The sequence below is a fragment of the Muntiacus reevesi genome, chromosome 1 (assembly GCF_963930625.1).
Source record: "Muntiacus reevesi chromosome 1, mMunRee1.1, whole genome shotgun sequence".
NCBI classification, from domain to species: Eukaryota; Metazoa; Chordata; class Mammalia; order Artiodactyla; family Cervidae; genus Muntiacus; species Muntiacus reevesi.
Genome location: NC_089249.1, coordinates 219,010,820 through 219,030,380, shown reverse-complemented (window position 1 = coordinate 219,030,380; position 19,561 = coordinate 219,010,820). Strand labels below are relative to the sequence as shown.

General features: G+C 37.4%; 1 protein-coding gene across 1 annotated transcript; it reads left to right on the top strand.

Annotated features, from left to right (window-relative positions):
• The first annotated feature begins 16,216 nt into the window (after positions 1-16,216).
• On the top strand, positions 16,217-17,140 carry OR13G1 (olfactory receptor family 13 subfamily G member 1). Its single transcript, XM_065934914.1, has one exon. It carries the CDS (start codon positions 16,217-16,219, stop codon positions 17,138-17,140), a length of 924 nt encoding a protein of 307 aa, XP_065790986.1.
• The last annotated feature ends 2,421 nt before the right edge of the window (positions 17,141-19,561 follow it).

The following is a 19,561-nucleotide window of genomic DNA, read 5'->3' as shown; positions in this document are numbered from 1 at the left end:
GATGACTGGAATGATTTCAATTTTTTTGAATTTTCCAAGACCAGATTTATGGCCCAGGATGTGATCTATTCTGGAGAAGGTTCCGTGTGCACTTGAGAAAAAGGTGAAGTTGATTGTTTTGGGGTGAAATGTCCTATAGATATCAATTAGGTCTAGCTGGTCCATTGTATCATTTAAGGTTTGTGTTTCCTTGTTGATTTTCTGTTTAGTTGATCTATCCATGGTTGTGAGTGGGGTATTAAAGTCTCCCACTATTATTGTGTTACTATTAATTTCCTCTTTCATACTCGTTAGTGTTTGCCGTACATATTGCGGTGCTCCTATGTTGGGTGCATATATATTTATAATTGTTATATCTTCTTCTTGGATTGATCCTTTGATCATTATGTAGTGTCCTTCTTTGTCTCTTTTCACATCCTTTATTTGGAAGTCTATTTTATCTGATATGAGTATTGCGACTCCTGCTTTCTTTTGGTCTCCGTTTGCGTGAAATATTTTTTTCCAGCCCTTCACTTTCAGTCTGTATGTGTCCCTTGTTTTGAGGTGGGTCTCTTGTAGACAGCATATATAGGGGTCTTGTTTTTGTATCCATTCAGCCAATCTTTGTCTTTTGGTTGGGGCATTCAACCCATTTACATTTAAGGTAATTATTGATAGGTGTGGTCCCGTTGTCATTTACTTTGTTGTTTTGGGTTCACGTTTATACAACCTTTCTGCATTTCCTGTCTAGAGAAGATCCTTTAGCATTTGTTGAAGAGCTGGTTTGGTGGTGCTGAATTCTCTCAGCTTTTGCTTGTCTGTAAAGCTTTTGAATTCTCCTTCATATCTGAATGAGATCCTTGCTGGGTACAGTAATCTAGGTTGTAGGTTATTCTCTTTCATTACTTTCAGTATGTCCTGCCATTCCCTTCTGGCCTGGAGGGTTTCTATTGATAGATCAGCTGTTATCCTTATAGGAATCCCTTTGTGTGTTATTTGTTGTTTCTCCCTTGCTGCTTTTAATATTTGTTCTTTGTGTTTGATCTTTGTTAATTTGATTAATATGTGTCTTGGGGTGTTTCGCCTTGGGTTTATCCTGTTTGGGACTCTCTGGGTTTCTTGGACTTGGGTGGCTATTTCCTTCCCCATTTTAGGGAAGTTCTCAGCTATTATCTCCTCGAGTATTTTCTCATGGCCTTTCTTTTTGTCTTCTTCTTCTGGGACTCCTATGATTCGAATGTTGGGGCGTTTCACATTGTCCCAGAGGTCCCTGAGGTTGTCCTCATTTCTTTTGATCCTTTTTTCTTTTTTCCTCTCTGCTTCATTTATTTCCACCATTTTATCTTCTACCTCACTTATCCTATCTTCTGTCTCCGTTATTCTACTCTTGGTTCCCTCCAGAGTGTTTTCGATCTCATTCATTGCATTATTCATTTTTAATTGACTCTTTTTTATTTCTTCTAGATCTTTATTAAACATTTCTTGCATCTTTTCAATCTTTGTCTCCAGGCTATTTATCTGTACCTCCATTTTGCTTTCAAAATTTTGGATCATTTTTATTATCATTATTCTAAATTCTTTTTCAGGTAGATTCCCTATCTCCTCCTCTTTTGTTTGACTTGGTGGGCTTTTTTCATGTTCCTTTACCTGTTGGGTATTTCTCTGCCTTTTCATCTTGTTTAGATTGCTGTGTCTGGAGTGGGCTTTCTGTATTCTGCAGGTCTGTGGTTCCTTTTATTGTGGAGGTTTTACCCAGTGGGTGGGGTTAGACGATTGGCTTGTCAAGGTTTCCTGATTAGCGAAGCTTGCGTCAGTGTTCTGGTGTGCGGATCTTGATTTCTTCTCTTTGGATAGCAATGGAGTGCCCAGTACTGAGTTTTGAGATGGGTCTATGTGTTAGGTGTGACCTTGGGATGTCTGTATGTTTATGTTCAGGGCAATGTTCCTGCGTTGCTGGAGAATTTGCGTGGTATGTCGTGCTCTAAAACTTATTGGCTCTTGGGTGGTGGTTGGTTTCGGTGCAGGTATGGAGGCTTTTGTACGGTCACTTATTACTTAAAGATCCATGTAGTCAGGAGTTTTCTGGTGTTCTCAGGTTTTGGGCTTAAGTCTCCTGCTTCAGGATTTCAGTTTTATTCTTCCTGTAGTCTCAGGACTTCTCCAACTATACAGCACTGATAATAAAACTTCTATGTTAATGGTGGAAAGTTTCTCCCCCGTTAGGGATACCCAGAGAGGTTCACCGAGTTACATGGAGAAGAGGAGAGGGAGGAGGGAGATAGAGATGGGCAGGAGGAGAAAGAGGGGGACTCAAGAGGAGAGAGACAGATCTACGAAGTTGTCTGATCCCAGAGTGTTCTCCGTAGCCCAGACACCCACAAAGATTCACAGAATTGGATTGGGAAGAGAAGGGGAAAGGAGGAAATAGAGGTGTTCTGAGGTAGAAAACAGAGTCAAGATTGGGAGAGAATAATCAACACATTCGTGAATAAAAATGGGAGCTGAATATTGGATTCTTAAATGTTCACAATTTATATCATATACTGAAAAACAAAAATTAAAAATCTAGAGTAGAGGTTAGACTCTTAAAAATACTATATTAAAAACAAAAACCAAAACACACAAAAGAAATTTTAGAAATATATATGAAGTTTGGTATAAAAATAGGGCTTCTCTTCTTTTTTTTTTTTTTTTCCTTTCTTCTGTAAGGTTATAGTGGATTGAAAATGAAAATTAAGGTGTAGTAAAAGGAGTGCTAGAGGGCTTTAAAAGAAATAAGAGAAAAAGAAAAAGAAAATAGAAGAGAAGAAGAAAAAAGAACAGAAAAAAAGAAGAAAAAGAAGAAAAAGAAAAAAAAAAAGAAAAAAGAGAGAGAAAAAAAATTGTTTTGCCTAATTTAAAAAAATCGTAAAAATCTATGAAAGTTAAGGAGTAATGGGGGAGTAATAAGGAATTTTTAAAGGAAAATAAAAGAGACCCAAGAAAAAAGAAAAATAAAAAAATTTTTTTTTTCCTTACTTAAAAAAAAAAAAGAAAAGAAAAAGAAAAAATATATCTAGGAATTTCTCTGGAGCTGTTGCGGTCAGTGTGGGTTCGGCTCAGCTTCAGATAGCTCCTCGTTCCAGCTTACACTTCTCGATATCTACAGGCCCTTCCGGTGTAGTCAGTCAGTGGTTTCTTCAGGGATTTTAATCTGTTGCACCGGTCCCTTCTGAAGCGGTTCCCTTTATTTGGGTTCTGTTGCCGGTCTCTCTTCCGCGCCTAATTTCCGCCCTGACACAGGGGGCGGAGGTGGATTCTTATTCAGGTAGCTAGTTCCGTCGCGCTGCGGGGAGGGGCTGTGCGGGGAGGGGCTGTGTGGGGAGGGGCCGGCGCTCCAGGGAGAGGCTTGCGCTCTTTTCTCGGTCTGCGCTGCTCAGGCTCCAGGCTCTTCTGTCTGAAGCGCGCGCCACGCTGAATGCGGCTCCAGCCCTCGGGCGATTCACAAAAGCGCAGCACACAAAGCTGGGCCCGCGCTCCGGCCCCACGCCGCCCGAGCGGCCCAGGCAGCCAGGCGCTTGACGGGCGCTCTCTCCCCGGGTGCGGCGCGTCTTCTGCCCCGCGCGGTCCCAGTCTCAGTCCCCGCCGGCGCCAGTCGGGCGTGCGCGCCCTCTGCCCTCCGCGTCCCCAGCCGCAGTTCCCGCCCGCGCCGGTCAGGCGCCCGCGCCCTCCGTCTCGCCGCGACCCTCCCGGCGGACTTCGGTCACCCAGAATCTCGGTCCCTTTGTTCTGCGAACGGCCGGCAGTGTGTTCGGGCCGGTTAGCTTTCTCTCTCTCTTTGCTCTCCCACAGTTCAAGCTGGCAACTCACAAAAGCTCCCTCCGATTGTCCTCAGGGCGCTCAGGTCCGGACCCTGCCCCAAGTAATGCCGCCTGCCCCTCTCCGTTCCGCCACCAGCGGATGCGGGCGTCTGGGGTACTCCTCTACTGGGAGTTGCTTTTAGGCTCGTAATCTGTGGGTTTTATTTATTCTATCCCTCCCAGTCAGATTCAAACTCTTGAGATTCCAACACTTCCCCCAGGCCCGCCAGTGCGAGGGCTTCCCGGTGTCTGGGAACGTCCTCTATCAAGTCCCTTCCCGGGACGGATCTCCGTCCTTAGCTCTTTTGTTTCGCTTTTTATCTTTTATATTTTGTCCTACCTCCTTTCGAAGACAATGGGCTGCTTTTCTGGGCGCCTGATGACCTCAGCTAGCGATCAGAAGTTGTTTTGTGAAGTTTGCTCTGCGCTCAGTTATTTTTTTGATGAATTTCTAGGAGAGAAAGTGGTCTCTCCGTCCTACTCCTCCGCCATCTTGGCTCCTCCCCATTCTTTTCTTTTCAAGTACACATGAAACACTTCCCAGGACAGATAACGTGGTAGCCACAAAATATGCTTCAGGAAATTTAAGAAAATTGAAATCATACCAATCATCTTTTCTGTCCACAACACAATGAGAATAGTAATAAAGCACAAGGGCAAAAAAGAAAAAATTAGCTAAATAGTTTGATACTAAATAATCAAAGGATCACTGAAGAAATCAAAGTGGAAGCCAAAATATAATTACTGACAAATGAAAATGAAACCATGATGAACTAAAACAAATGAGATACAGCAAAAGCAGTTCCAGGAGGAAAGTTTATAGCACTACAAACTTACCTCAGGTGACAAGAAAAATCTCAAATAGACAACTTTACACCCAAAAGAACTAGGGTGTAAAGAAGAAAGAAGAACAAACAAAACCCAAAGTTCAAAGAAGGAAAGAAATCATAAAAATTAAAGCAAATAAATGAAATAGAGAAAAAATAATAGAAAAAAATAGAAAAGATCAATGAAACTGAAAGCTTATTTTTTGAAAAGACAAAACTGATAAACCTTTAGACAGACTCATCAATAAAAAAGAAAGAGGGCCCAAATAAATAAAATCAGAAATTAAAAAGAAGTTATTATACAACTGACACCAGAGAAATACAAATGGTCATAAAAGACTACAATGAGCAAGTAACCACAAATAAATTTCTCATCTAGAAGAAATGAACAAATTCTGGAAAAGGCACAATCTCCAAAGACTGAATCAAGAAGAAATAGAAAATATAAACTGACTAATTACCTGCAAGTAAATTGAATCAGTAATTTTAAAAATTCCCCAAAATAAAAGTCTAGGACCAGATGGCTCCACAGGGGAATTCTACTAGACATTTCAAGGCATATTAACACCAATCTTTCTCAAACTATTCAAAAAAATTGCAGATGAAGGAATACTTCTGAAGTAATTCTTTGAAACCAACATCGTAATACGTGTAACTCTATGGCTGATTCATATCAATGTATGACAAAACCCACTGAAAAAAATTCAAAAAAAAATTAACTTTAAAAAAAAAAGAAACCAACATCACCCTGATACCAAAACAAAAGATATCACACAAAAAATTATAGGCCAGTATCATTGATAAAAATAGATACCAAAACCACAATAAAATATTAGTAAGCCAAACCCAACAATACATGAAAAGACTCATACACCATGAATATGTGGCATTTATCTCAGTGATGCAAGAATATTTCAATAATTGTGAAATACCACATTAACAAACTGAAGAATTATAATAAAAAACTAATGACCATCTCAATAGATGCAGAAAAATCTTTTGACAAAATTCATTATCAATTTATAATAAAAACTCTCCAGAAAGTGGGCAGAGGGAATATACCTCAACATAATCTAGGCCATACACAATAAATCTATAGCTGACATCATACTCAACAGAAAAAGCTGAAAGCATTTCCCCTACCTTAAGATGAGGAGCCAGACAGAGACTGTTACCAATTTTGATTACAATTATGTTGAATGACAATTTTGGAAATCCTAGTCATAGCAATCAGAGGAGAAAAAGAAATAAAAGGAAATCAAGTTGGAAAGGAAAAGCTTACTTAATATTGCCACTGTTTGCAGATGACATGATACAATAAATAGAAAATAATATACCATCAGAAAACTACCAGAGCTGATCAATAAATCTGGTAAAATTGCAGGATACAAAATTAACACACAGAACTCTATTGCATTCCCATGCACTATCAACTACCAGAAAGAGAATGGTATAAAATAGTACAAGTATATATTGAATAATTATAAATGGAGTAAAACCTTTACAAATGGTGAATCACTATGCTGTACATCTGTAACTTACATAATATAATACAGAATTTATACTTCAAAAAATGATAAATTATGGAATATAAATCAGAAATGAAAATAAAGCCATATTAAGATAAAAAAATTTTTTAATAATTTACCATCCAAAACTACACAAGAAAAAGTAAGCAGATGCAGTTATCTTACAGAATACACACGCAGTAAGGTAAGAGACATTTTGACCTAAAGAGGAGTTGTCGTAATAGCATCTTCCACAACAAAGATACCATAAAACAAGTACCTTGTGCACATAGTAGTTTAGCTTTAAGTGGTATGTATGGTATTTTAAATCAAAGACAGAAGTGACAGCGCTTTTCAGCAAACAGAAAGACCATAATGGATGCAAACAGGCAAGGGCACAACTTGTTTTCCTCAGTGTTTGACTTTATCGTCTCCATTATTGCCCTCTAAAGTGAAAGTGAAAGTCACTCAGTTGTGCCAACTCTTTGTGACCCCAAGAACTATACACTCCATGGAATTCTCTAAGCCAGAATACTAGAAAGGGCAGCCTTTCCCTTCTCCAGAGACTTCCTGACCCAGGAATCCAACTGGGGTCTCCAGCTGAGCTACTAAGGAAAACCCTATTGCCCTCTAATGGCAGAGTTAACACGGTTCAAGCAGACCAGCAATGTGGTTGCAGGGTCAGCCCAGTCTAGCATCCTGAAGCCAAGGGGAAGGAATGAGTTTGAAGCCAAGAGACAATGACCAGTTCAAGAGTTTTTTTTTTTTAACTAAGTACCCTCCATTCCATCCTTCATACACACATTTATTTTAGAATTTTCTCACTTATTGTCCAGTTATTATATCAGCTAGAACTGGTGTATTTTTTCTTTTATTAGTTTTTTAAATTAATGTATTTATTAATATATTAGTTCACAGCAATATATCAGCAAATATTTTTTATCATTACAGAAGGAGGTAGGTTATTTTACATGTTAAAAATGTTACTAAAGCCAAGTAATTCTGTTGCTCAACAATAAATATTTTTTAAAGTTTGTTTGATTTCTACTTGCCCATAAGACTACTACAAATTCTTGTTTATTTCATACTCTCTTTGAGAGTCTGATGTACTTAACAACTGCTTAGGATTGTTATGTTTACTATAAATATTTTACAAGTATTTATATCATTGTCTGGCAGTATATGAGAACTGTTCACTCATGTACTTTGTCTCTGAGATAAATAAGCAGAGGAAAGAAGCCTATATGGTACACATGAAAATTTATGTTTTAATTCCAATGGACATTTCAAACTATGCGGATACTTAGAGGAACAGAGATGATGTTATTTTACTGTGAGTACATCTTAGACATCACATGGATATGCAAAAACAATGCCAAAAGAATGGTGTTAAAACAACTCAATTCAGAAAGAAATTTAGCTAAAGAACTTGTTACATTCGTTAAATGAAGACCAAATTTCATCTTAGGGTTATTTGTAGACCCCTCTTCTTAAGAGTGTAAGTGTTAGTCCCTCAGTTGTGTCCAACTCTTTGCCACCCCATGGACTGTAGCTCGTCACGTTTCTCTTTTCATGGAATTCTGCAGGCAAGAATACTGGAGTGGGTTGCCATGCCCTTCTACAGGGCATCTTCCGGACCCGGAGATTGAACCTGGGTCTTCTGCAGGCAGATTCTCTACCATCTGAGCCATGGGAAAGCCCTAATAGTGTAAGTACTAACTTAACTTCTACAGTCTTTGTTTTCATCTTTGTCTTGGAATGCATTGCCTACCACTCTTTCCTCTATTTATTTTCTATTGGAGAGAGAATGATCCTCCAGGCAGATGAAAGTACTTTTATAACAATGTCTATTCATTTGTTCTTTGAATCTCTTTTAAGCATTCTGAGTGTCTCTAGTTACTCAGATTTCCTACTCTGTAAGGCTAATATCTCGGGATGCCACTTGGTCTTATAGAGAAATGAAGACACAGAAAGATCAAGTCATTCCACCCTGTAATTAGTTATCAGTGCAGGGCTGTTTTAATTGTTCCTCTGAGGTCTACTTTAACCTAACTGTCAGAAACTCAGTCCAAGATGCTGTTCCCTGGACACCCTTATTCTTGAGTCAGGAAAACATTTTTTTTTTTTAAATTCATCTCAGGTATAATGGAAACAATACTTAAGAAAATATAAAAGAAGAGTGCTGACAACAAACTGACAAGGGCTATTTTTTTTATCTTCAATTTTTTTGTTTGCTTGTTTTTAGTGATTTAACACAAATTGCTGTTTGAAAATGGCAATACCCTACAGAGAAGTAAAGTGAGTATTTCTGGACATTCTATCTAACTTTAACAGCTACCAAAAATTATAAACTTGGTAAGGACATATGAATTAAGTAACATCTTTAGTTCTTTCTGGCCACAAGGCAAGAAAAAATTTGTCTGAAATTCAGTTCAAAACAGGGAATATTTATTTGATGATATATATAATTACATTGTCTGCCTACTTTGCTAATTTTTTCTTTCATATCAAATATGGACAAATTGGAGTTTAGAACAGAGTCAACTAAATTTAGTTTAGTACACTGCTACATTAAGTAGGAATACTTAATGTTTGGAAATCTTTTTACAATATCTCCTTTCTTCAACTAGCACAAGGCTTAATTACCAAAATAACTTAAAACGAGCTTGCAAAAATTCTCAGTGTATCAGAATGATACAATGTACTTCATTGTATGCTCTAAGCTGCTTCAAATATCTCTAAAAAGTATAGCCTATATAAGAACTTCAGTATGCATATCCTATTATAAATAAGCATGGACTCTTGAAAGGAAGAGTGATCAGTTCAAACATGAATTTTCAAAGTTATCTCTTCCCACACTAGAATAAATAAAGTACTTTGGGAATTTATATGTGGCTGAGAGTCTCAGGAACAGGCATTGCATTGCCTTGAGGTATACTAAGATAACAAACCAACACAGTTTCCTCAAAACTGAGGGGCTTCCCAAGACAGAAAACTTCCAGAGGCAAAACAGGGGCAGGCTGACCAAGATTACTGATAGATACATTGTCCTAAACTCTACCACTTCTTATCTTTTTACACGGTATTTGACTTCTCAGACACTCAGATATTGCATTTCTGTTTTTCTTTGATCACTTCAAAACCTAGAAAGCAGAAATAGTCACTTTCACCTTTCTTCCAATACTTTAGCAGTTAAGTACTAAATGAAAGAGAATGCAATATACTCCTTGAAAAAGTTTGAACTAGAAGCATCTTTGACTTAACCCTGTTTAATGGAGAGTTTGCTAGAATGAAATTGTCCAACAGAAGTTATTCAAGACTGTGAGACCATAGAGAAAATTGTATCACTTTAGCCCCATAAAACACAGTGGCTGCTGTGGTGAGTTCCTAGCAGCTTGCCTTATACATGGTATACATTTTAATAGCCTGTGTATGTTTATTATGCTAACAATACAATTGAAGATATTTCAAAACAGTAGTGGTGGTGATGATGGTGCATTGCATGATGCAGGAGAATAAATTGTGCTATAGATGTTGCATCAGTATAACATTGACTTGTAGATAGCCATGTAGATGAGTTTTGTTATTAGACTACCTGGATTCAGATCTCCAAGTCACCAATGTCTGATGGGTGTGAGAAGGAACAGTTTGTTAATTCTACCAAACTTTACCGAACAACTTTTCATACTGTTCATGTATGGATGTGAGAGTTGGACTATAAAGATAGTCATGTAGATGAGTTTTGTCATTAGACTACCTGGATTCAGATCTCCAAGTCACCAATGTCTGATGGGTGTGAGAAGGAACAATTTGTTAATTCTACCAAACTTAACCGAACAACTTTTCATACTGTTCATGTATGGATGTGAGAGTTGGACTATAAAGAAAGCTGAGTGCCGAAGAATTGATGATTTTTTTTTAAGTTTCTTTTTTTCATTTATTTTTATTAGTTGGAGGCTAATTACTTTATAATATTGTAGTAGTTTTTGCCATACATAGAATTGATGCTTTTGAACTGTGGTGTTGGAGAAGACTCTTGAGAGCCCCTTGGACTGCAAGAAGATCCAACCAGTTCATCCTAAAGGAAATCAGTCCTGGGTGTTCATTGGAAGGACTGATGTTGAAGCTGAAACTCCAATACTTTGGCCACCTGATGCGAAGAGCTGACTCATTTGAAAAGACCCTGATGCTGGGAGGGATTGGGGGCAGGAGGAGAAGGGGACGACAGAGGATGAGATGGGTGGATGGCATCACCGACTCAATGGACATGGATTTGGGTGGACTCCGGGACTTGATGATGGACAGGGAGGCCTGGCGTGCTGCAGTCCATGGGGTCTGACACGACTGAGCAACTAAACTTAAACCGAAACTTACCAAATACCTCATATGTAAGATAGGATCATTACTGTTTTTAACTCTTAATACTGTTCTCAGGATTTTTTTTTTTTAAGGGACATGGCACGTAAATAAAAAATCAATATAAGCAGCTATTCAATGTTCCAAATTGAGTCAGTAAAGACAATAGACAATACAACCTGACCTCAATTCTTTTCCTCTAGCAAGGGTTGGCCATGGTTTATTTGACAACATGCCTACATTTTGCCAAGTAACTAAAACTGACTTGTCTAAGTTATACATAGTTTTATCTATTATATAAATTGAATGCTATTTTGCTATCACAAACAAATCCTAATGTTTAATTTAATTAATTGATATTGCCCTACCAACCAATTGGTGCTTGTAAACAATCTCAGCTCAAAGTGGGCTACTTAATGTCTCCCTCTGAATTTATGTTTCATGCTGTCTTCAGGCTTATCTTTCTAATATTGGGACACATCACATATTACTGCCACTCTCAGGAACTTCTAGTTTCTCCCTTATTGCCTACTGAAACACAAATTTTTTCTTGAAGTATGATAATTGGGATGTCTTATCTTATACTTTGCATAGAACAGCAATACCTCTATGCACACAAATCTGTCACAAGACTGCATGCCATTTCCCGGACACACTGTGTTCATCACACCTCCTAAAGTTTGCAATTTTAGTGTTGGAATTAGCTTAGAATTTTTTCCTCTCCAGTTTCTTTCCTTTTTCTTCATACTCCTTGAAAATCCCTTACCTTTCAAAGACAATACCATATTAATATTTTTGCTTAGTCTTTCAACAATCCTATCCAAGCTCAAAATAAGTGTATTATGTTAGTATTTAAAATGGTTCTATTCTTCTAATAATTTTCCCATGATCTCAATGCATGATAGGTGATGGTCTTATTTTACCATTAGCTTGGTTATTTTACCATTAACTCCAAGATAATTGAGAACATATATTGCATTTTTCTATATGATTATAATTAAATTTAATAACATTATGATTACTGCAGTGCTACATAGAATATTTAGAGCCTTATTAAATGTTAAAAGCTGTCTCATTATTAATAAAATGAACCACTATGTAAAACCATGACTTTTTAAAATGACATGAGTTTTGGACTCTAAGAAATATTGTTACCTTTAATTGAAAACTAAATTGGGGTAATTATTTGCATTTCTTTTATTTCTTCAAAGCAACTCAGTGAGTTTATCACTGTTCTTATATCCCATTTAACAAATGAGGATAGACCAAGAGGCAAAGAATGTACATTAAGAATGAAAGATTATAGACAGAAAGTTCCAGGGTCAAGATTTAACCCCTATATATTAACCTAATACTAACAAAATTTCACAGATTTTTTTTTACCAAAAAATTTAAATCAATAGAAAATTTGAGTCAGAGTCAACATCATAACTAAAGCAAAATAGATAATTCCAGATGAGAGGAACAGAAAGGGACATGACCAAGAGATAATGGTTTTTAATTTATAAGACCTGGGGAAATAGACTTCCCTATTGCTATAGGCAGCCTTTCTTGGTCTGGATACTGTGGCTTTTCCTGGGAGGGATCAAAGGAAACATCCAAGCCAGGTCAATTTCGACCGCAGAATTTCAGTAGAAAAGATTTACAATTGTTTGGACACCTGTGGATTGAATACAATATATATCTACACTCTGGGCCAATAGTGGACATTCTGAACAAAGCTTTTATAGTCAACAGATACCCTCTTCTCACATTGAACTGTGTCTTATTCCTATTTTGGGATTTGTTTTCCCATGCACATAGTAATCATCCCAACTCATGGGACCAGTATTGAGAATATAATCCCATCAATGCCACCATTACTGTGAAGGGGGTGTGCCATTTCAAGAAGAGATGAAAAAAAGCATCTCAGATTTCTCTTCACCACCACTTTTGCTCTTAACTCAGAGAAAGTGAGTCAGAAGTGTACATCCCTATGATTGTGGAAAGTTAGCATTTCTTGAAACTTGGTTTTATAACTTTTGACTGGGAGCTCTCCCTCTTGCCCAACTTTGGGAGAACTGATCAGTAACAATAACATGTACATTGTTAAGTAACAGTCATCCAAGTGAAAACTGAATTGTTTTTTTCTTCATCATGGAAGATTCAGTTTATATTTGGATCCTTATTTCTGTGGGTGAGATCATGTAGGCTGAAAGACATCAGATGTCATTGTTTCATGTCAAGAAGCTTTGAATCAGAATTCTGATTCAGACAGAATGAACAGTACAGGACATCAATATCATTTGAAAATATGTTTAATATTCAGCATTTTAAAGATCAGTTAATATAATTTATTTTAATATCAGATCTTTCAAATGTTAAAAAGTATTTGAACTTAATTTCAAATATCAGTTATCTCATCTATATTGTCCTGTTTCAAGTCATATCTCATTTAGAAAAAAACTTCCATGTTCCTTCTATTTTTTTATATAATTTAATCTTTGCATGTGTGCTTAGTCACTCAGTCATGTCTGACTCTTTGAGACCCCATAGACTAGCCCATGGGGATTCTCCAGGTGAGACTATAGGGGTGGGTTGCTATGCCCTCCTCCAGAGGATCCTCCCAACCCAGGGATTGAACCCAAGTCTCCTACCTTGCAGGTAGATTCTTTACCACTCAAGCCAATGAATACAGGAGTAGATATTCCATGAGGATTACATCTCTATTACATTGCAGTTGTTAATTGACCACTTAACTTCTAACTTCAGATTTGGTTTCTTCAAAATTGGTAGTATCAGACAAATACTAGATATCTTACCAACAGAAAGTAACTTTCTTGAGGATAATCAAGGAAAGAGGCAGCTAGAATTTTTTTTCCCCCCTAAAAACAACCACTAGGTATATAATGGAAATCTTTATTATATTCTTCCTCAAAATCTCTCCAGTATTTTGTCAACTCTTCTAATTTTTGCTTATTTATTTGGGTAATTTTTTATTGATGTGTAGTTGATTTACAATGTTATGTTAATTTCTGTTCCACAGAAAAGTGATTCAGTTATATATGCCTCTTATATTCTCTTCCATTATAGTTTATCACAGGATATTAAACATAGTTCCCTGTGCTATACATTGGACCTTATTGTTTATCCTAAAATCCTAGGATAAACCATTAATACTAGAGTGGGTACACTCTACCTTCTCTAGGAGATCTTCCCAACCCAGGAACTAAACTGGGGTCTCCTGCATTGCAGATGGATTCTTTACCAGCTGAGCTACCAGGGAAGCCCAATCTCTGCATATGTTTGCTATATTAATCTTGTTTTTCCTGAAAGTTCATTGAAGAGAGATTAAGAGCAATTTCTTTAGAGTCAGACAACCTATGTTTGAATCCTGGCTTTTCCACTTATGAAATATGTAATTATAGCTTCTCTTGCTTTATATCCAGTGCATTCTCTCTTTATCAACTATTAAAAGATGGTAACATTAAAGTCCCAAAGTTGTTATGAAGATAAAAGGACATATTTTCAGAGAATCTAACACAGAACCTGTTATATATCATAGATCCAAGTAATGGTAGATGTTAATACCTTCACTATAGAAAAAAAAAAAAAAAGAAAGCTTGGGATTCTCAAAGTGAGTTGTAGATTAAACAAAAGCTTTATTTTTTTCTTCCAGTCTGAACAACCACATATATATCTAGTATTTGCTTAAATTTATCAAATTATTAATTGAAGTTTGTAGGGCCTATGGAATCGAATCAGACTGGATTTGACTTCAAAGGTGATTTTTATTTATGCCTCTGTTTAGGCATCAGAAAGACAATATAATCTCTGAAAGTCAAAGTACACTGATGAAAAATAAAGTTTGGAACATATTCACAATTACGTTGAATATTACTGTATTTGCCAGATCATAGTAGTCCTGATGGCTGTGAAGTCATGTAAATAACTGACTGTGCATAAAAAATCTAACTGGATCTCTAATCCATTCACCTGTTGATGGACATTTACGTTGTTCCCATGTCTTGGCTATTGTGAATACAGCTGCTATGAACATAAGGGTTCATGTATCTTTTTGAATTATAGTTTTGACCAGATATATGTCCAGGAATAGAATTGTTGAATCATATGACAACTTTTATTTTTAGTTTTTGAAAATGTGGCACATATATACAATAGAATACTATTCAGCCGTAAAAAGAATGAACTAGTACCATTTGCAAAACATGGGTGGATTTAGAGATTATCATAGTAAGTGAAGTAACACAGAAAGAGAAATACAGATACCATACAATATCACTTTGTTTGTATAATTTGAAATATGACACAAATGAACCTATTAAGAAAACAAACAGACTTGCAAACATAGAGAACTTACTTGTGGTTGGTTGCCGAGGGGGAGGGGAGAAGGGATGGACTGTGAATTTGAGGTTAACAGATGCAAACTATTATATATAGAATAGATAAACAACAAGGTCCTAATGTATAGTGCAGGGAACTATATTCAATATCCTGTGATAAGCCATATGGAAGAGAATATAAGAGGAATATATAACTAAATCACTTTTCTGTACAACAGGAATTAATATAACATTGTAAATCAACTATACATCAATTTTAAAAAATTACCGAAATAAATAAGCAAAAAATAGAAGAGTTGAACAAATATTGGAGAGGTTTTAAGAATATAACAAGGATTTTCATTATGTACCTAGTGACAGTTTTTAGGAAAAAAAAAAATATCTAGCTGCCTCTTTCCTTGATTATCCTCAAGAAAGTTACATTCTGTCTGTAAGATATCTAATACTTGTCAGAATTTGTACCAATTTTAAAGAAAACAAATCTGAAGTTATGAAAGTTAAGTGGTCAATTAACAACTGCAATGTAATAGAGATGTAATCCTCAGTCTTCTAATTTTAATCAAACTCTCTTGAGCCACCAGGGAAGACCAAGAATACTGGGGAGGGTAGCCTATCCTTCTCCAGGGGATCTTCCTGATCCAGGAATCGAACTGGTATCTCCTGCATTGCAGGCAGATCCTTTACCCCCTGAGCTACCAGGGAAGCCCCAGTAGAGACGTAATCCTCAACTTTCTAATTTTAATCAAATCCTCTTGCCTTTCTAAGACAGCATGAGAAAAAAATTCACTCAGTTTTAAAATTGTGCTTGTCAAACTAAAGAAACAAAATAGCAAGGTAGGCATCTGACTAAATTACTTAGTCCTTGGACCCAATTAATTAACCATTGGTCCCATGAATATCCAGCCTCAGGATATTCTGTTGGTATTTTTCTCCTGAAATCTTTCCACTACAATTATCCCTGTCAGCTTTTATTATAGTTAGATATTCCTGTCTATTTATATATGTTTCAGGGAAGATAACATGTTATTTACAAAATTAGTGAGATATTATGTAACTATGTCATATTTCCATTGTGTTTATATTCATATATATGAATGCAAATTATGCAAAGACAAACTAACTAATATGACAATTTTGAAATTTAAAGACTTTTTAAAAAATCTTTTTCTTTTCAATTACAGGATTCCCTTTAATGGAGTCATGGAAGAACATATATCAGAAAATGGCATTCATCAGGAGAATAATAGATATTGTAATCAAATCACTAAATTCACACATACAGTCTTCTAATAGCAGCACCCAGACACCTTTAATTCACAGTTGCTTACTCTCTGCACTGTCTACCATTTAATCACAAAAGCAACATGAATAACAGCATTGTAACTGAATTCATGATCCTAGGCCTCACTCAAAAACCTGAACTCGAGGGGCTTCTCTTCATTATCTTTCTCTTCACCTACTTCGTGGCTTTCCTTGGCAATATGCTCATTGTCATTGCCATAGTCTACAATGCTACCTTGCATACACCCATGTATGTCCTCCTTCTGGCCCTGGCTATGGTGGACATCATCTGCACAACAAGCATAATACCAAAACTACTTGCAACCATGCTAACATCAAGAAAGACCATCTCATATGGAGGCTGCATGTCCCAACTCTTCTTTTTCACATGGTCCCTGGGTGCTGAGATGGTTCTCTTCACCACTATGGCCTATGACCGCTATGTGGCCATCTGCTTCCCTCTACGCTACAGTGCTATTATGAACCACTATATGTGTGTGGCCTTGCTCAGCATTGTCATGGCTATTGCAGTAATCAACTCCTGGGTACACACAGGACTCATCCTAAGGCTGACCTTCTGTGGATCAAATACCATTGACCACTTCTTCTGTGAGATACCCCCACTGCTAGCTTTGTCCTGCAGCCCAGTGAGAATCAATGAAGTGATGGTGTATGTTGCTGATATTACTCTGGCTGTAGGTGACTTCACCCTCACCTGCATCTCCTACTGTTTTATCATTGCTGCCATTCTTCGCATCCGCACTACAGAAGGGAAGAGAAAGGCCTTCTCAACATGCTCATCCCATCTCATAGTGGTGTCTCTTTATTATTCTCCTGTAATCTACACCTATATACGCCCGGCTTCCAGCTACACATTTGAAAGGGACAAGGTGGTAGCTGCACTCTATACTCTTGTGACCCCTACATTAAACCCAATTGTGTACAGTTTCCGAAACAAGGACATGCAGGCAGGGATTAAGAAAGTATTTGCATTCCTGAAACATTAGTAGTTTCAAAGGAGAATGTCAACTCTCTAGAATCATTTTCTACATCTTAGATTTTACTTACCTTTCATATTTACCTCAATCCCCAATTTTTCCATTCCCTCTTAGCACAAGAATGTCTCATCTCATAGTAAGTCACTTCCTTAGATCTTCATTTCTAAACTACACTTATTCTCAGGACTTGCTTGGTAATCTAGTCATTAAGACTCCATATTCCCAATGCAGGAGGCCCAGGTTTAATCTCTGGTCAGGGAACTGGATCCCTCATGCCACAACTAAGAGTGTGCATGTGACAACAAAGATCCTGTGTGCCTCAGCTAAGACCCAGTGTGCCTCAGCTAAGACCCAGTGCAGCCAAAAAACAACAACAACAAAAAATACAATTATTCTAATTTAACTGTACTGACTTATCATTCTATAGGTTCCTGAAACATTCTCTTTCATGAAAACTTTCCAAACTAATCTCAGTAAACTACAGTGTAATCATAGTGTTTCTCTTAATCCTACCTTGTTCCTAGAATTCTCATTGTCTCCACAATTCCACACTTTTCACTTTAACAATATTTGTGATGTAATGGACATGAGTTTGAGCAAACTCCCAGAGACAGTGAAGGCCAGGGAAGCCTGACATGCCTCAGTACATGGAGTCACAAAGAGTCGATCAACACTTAGTGACTGAGCAACGACAACATAGATACAGCCTCACATATCTCTTGCTATATATATGCATATATATAGACATAAGTGTGTTAATCACTTCAATTGTGTCCATGTCTTTGCAACCCTATGGACAGTAGCCCACTAGGCTCCTCTGTTCACGGGACTCTCCAGGCAAGAACACTGGAGTGGATTGCCTTGCCTGACGCCTGGGGATCTTTTCTACTCAGGGACTGAACCTTTACCTCTTATGTCTCCTACATTAACAGGCAGGTTTTTTACCACTAGTGCCACCTGGTAAGCCTATATAGACATATACTACATGTATATATATATATATATATATGAATATTTAATTAATAAAGTAAATATAAAATATTTATTTGTTAATAAATTAAATAAATATAAGAATACTTATTTTTATATATAGACATATGTCAACATCTTTCTAAATGTTAAACTGAACAATATAATAGCAGTTATTTTACCAGCAAAAGCAAGTCTACTCAAGAAGAGTTGGAGGAATGGCAATTCAGAGTATGCAAACAATGGGGGACCATAGGCAAATCCAGAGAACAATGAAAGAAAACATGCTTTTAGGTGGTGCTAGTGGTGGACTGCCGTCTATGGGGTTGCACAGAGTCAGACACGACTGAAGAGACTTAGCAGCAGCAGCAACAGCAGCAGCAGCAGTGGTAAAGAACCCTCCTGCCAATGCAGGAGACATAAGAGACATGAGTTCATTCCCCAGGTTGGGCAGATCCCCTGGAGAAAGAAATGGCAACCCAGTCCAATAGTCTTGCCTGGAGAATCCCATGGACAGAGAAGCCTGGTGGGCTACAGTTCATAGGATCGCAACGAGTCAGACATGACTGAAGCAACCTAACACCGCACAACAAGTAGAGAAAAAGAGAAACTGGCAGTTCTATAATAACCAGTCAGTCTTCTGGAGGAAGCTAGGAGGTCAAAGTATGGACGCTTCTCGTTGGCTGGGCTGCTGTAATCTCTGACTGACTGGTCTCTTACTGGGTGGAGAAAAGTTTTCTGTTTTCCTGCTGGATAATAAAGTAGATAACACTTTCTTGTCAGAAATATAGGCTTATATTTCTTCCTGTTTGTACTAACTGATGATGTATCATGGAACTTGAGAGTGGCTTTACAGGTCTGTCTGAAATCTAACTTTAGTTGATGATCCTTTAATTCCTCAGTACTGGTCTGGTGCTTGCGACCCCATGGACTGTAGCCTGCAGGCTCCTCTGTCCACAGAATTCTCCAGGCAAGAATATCAGAATGGGTTGCCATTTCTTTCTCCAAGGTGTCTTCCTCACCCAGGAATGGAACCCAGGTCTTCTGCTTTGCAGACGGACTCTTTACCATCTGAGATACTAGGAAAGTCCAAGGACAGAATGAAAAAGCCTACAGCACCCCATATTCCCAAGTGGTCTCCCATCCAAGTGTTAACCAGCTTAGTTTCTGGGATCAGACAAGATGGGGCACATTCAGAGTGCTATGCCTGTAGACAATACTGGCATACCTCATAGGTAATGTGTTTGGTTTCAGACCACCACAGTGAAACAAATATCACATGAAGCAAGTCAAACTTTTTTTTAATTTCACAGAGCAAATAAATTTGCATTTATACTACAGTATAGTCTATTACATGTGCATCAGTATGGCCTAAAAGAAACAGTATACCTCCCTTATGTAAAACATTTTGTTGCTAAAAAATGCTAATCATCTTCTGAACCTCCAGCAAATGATAATCTT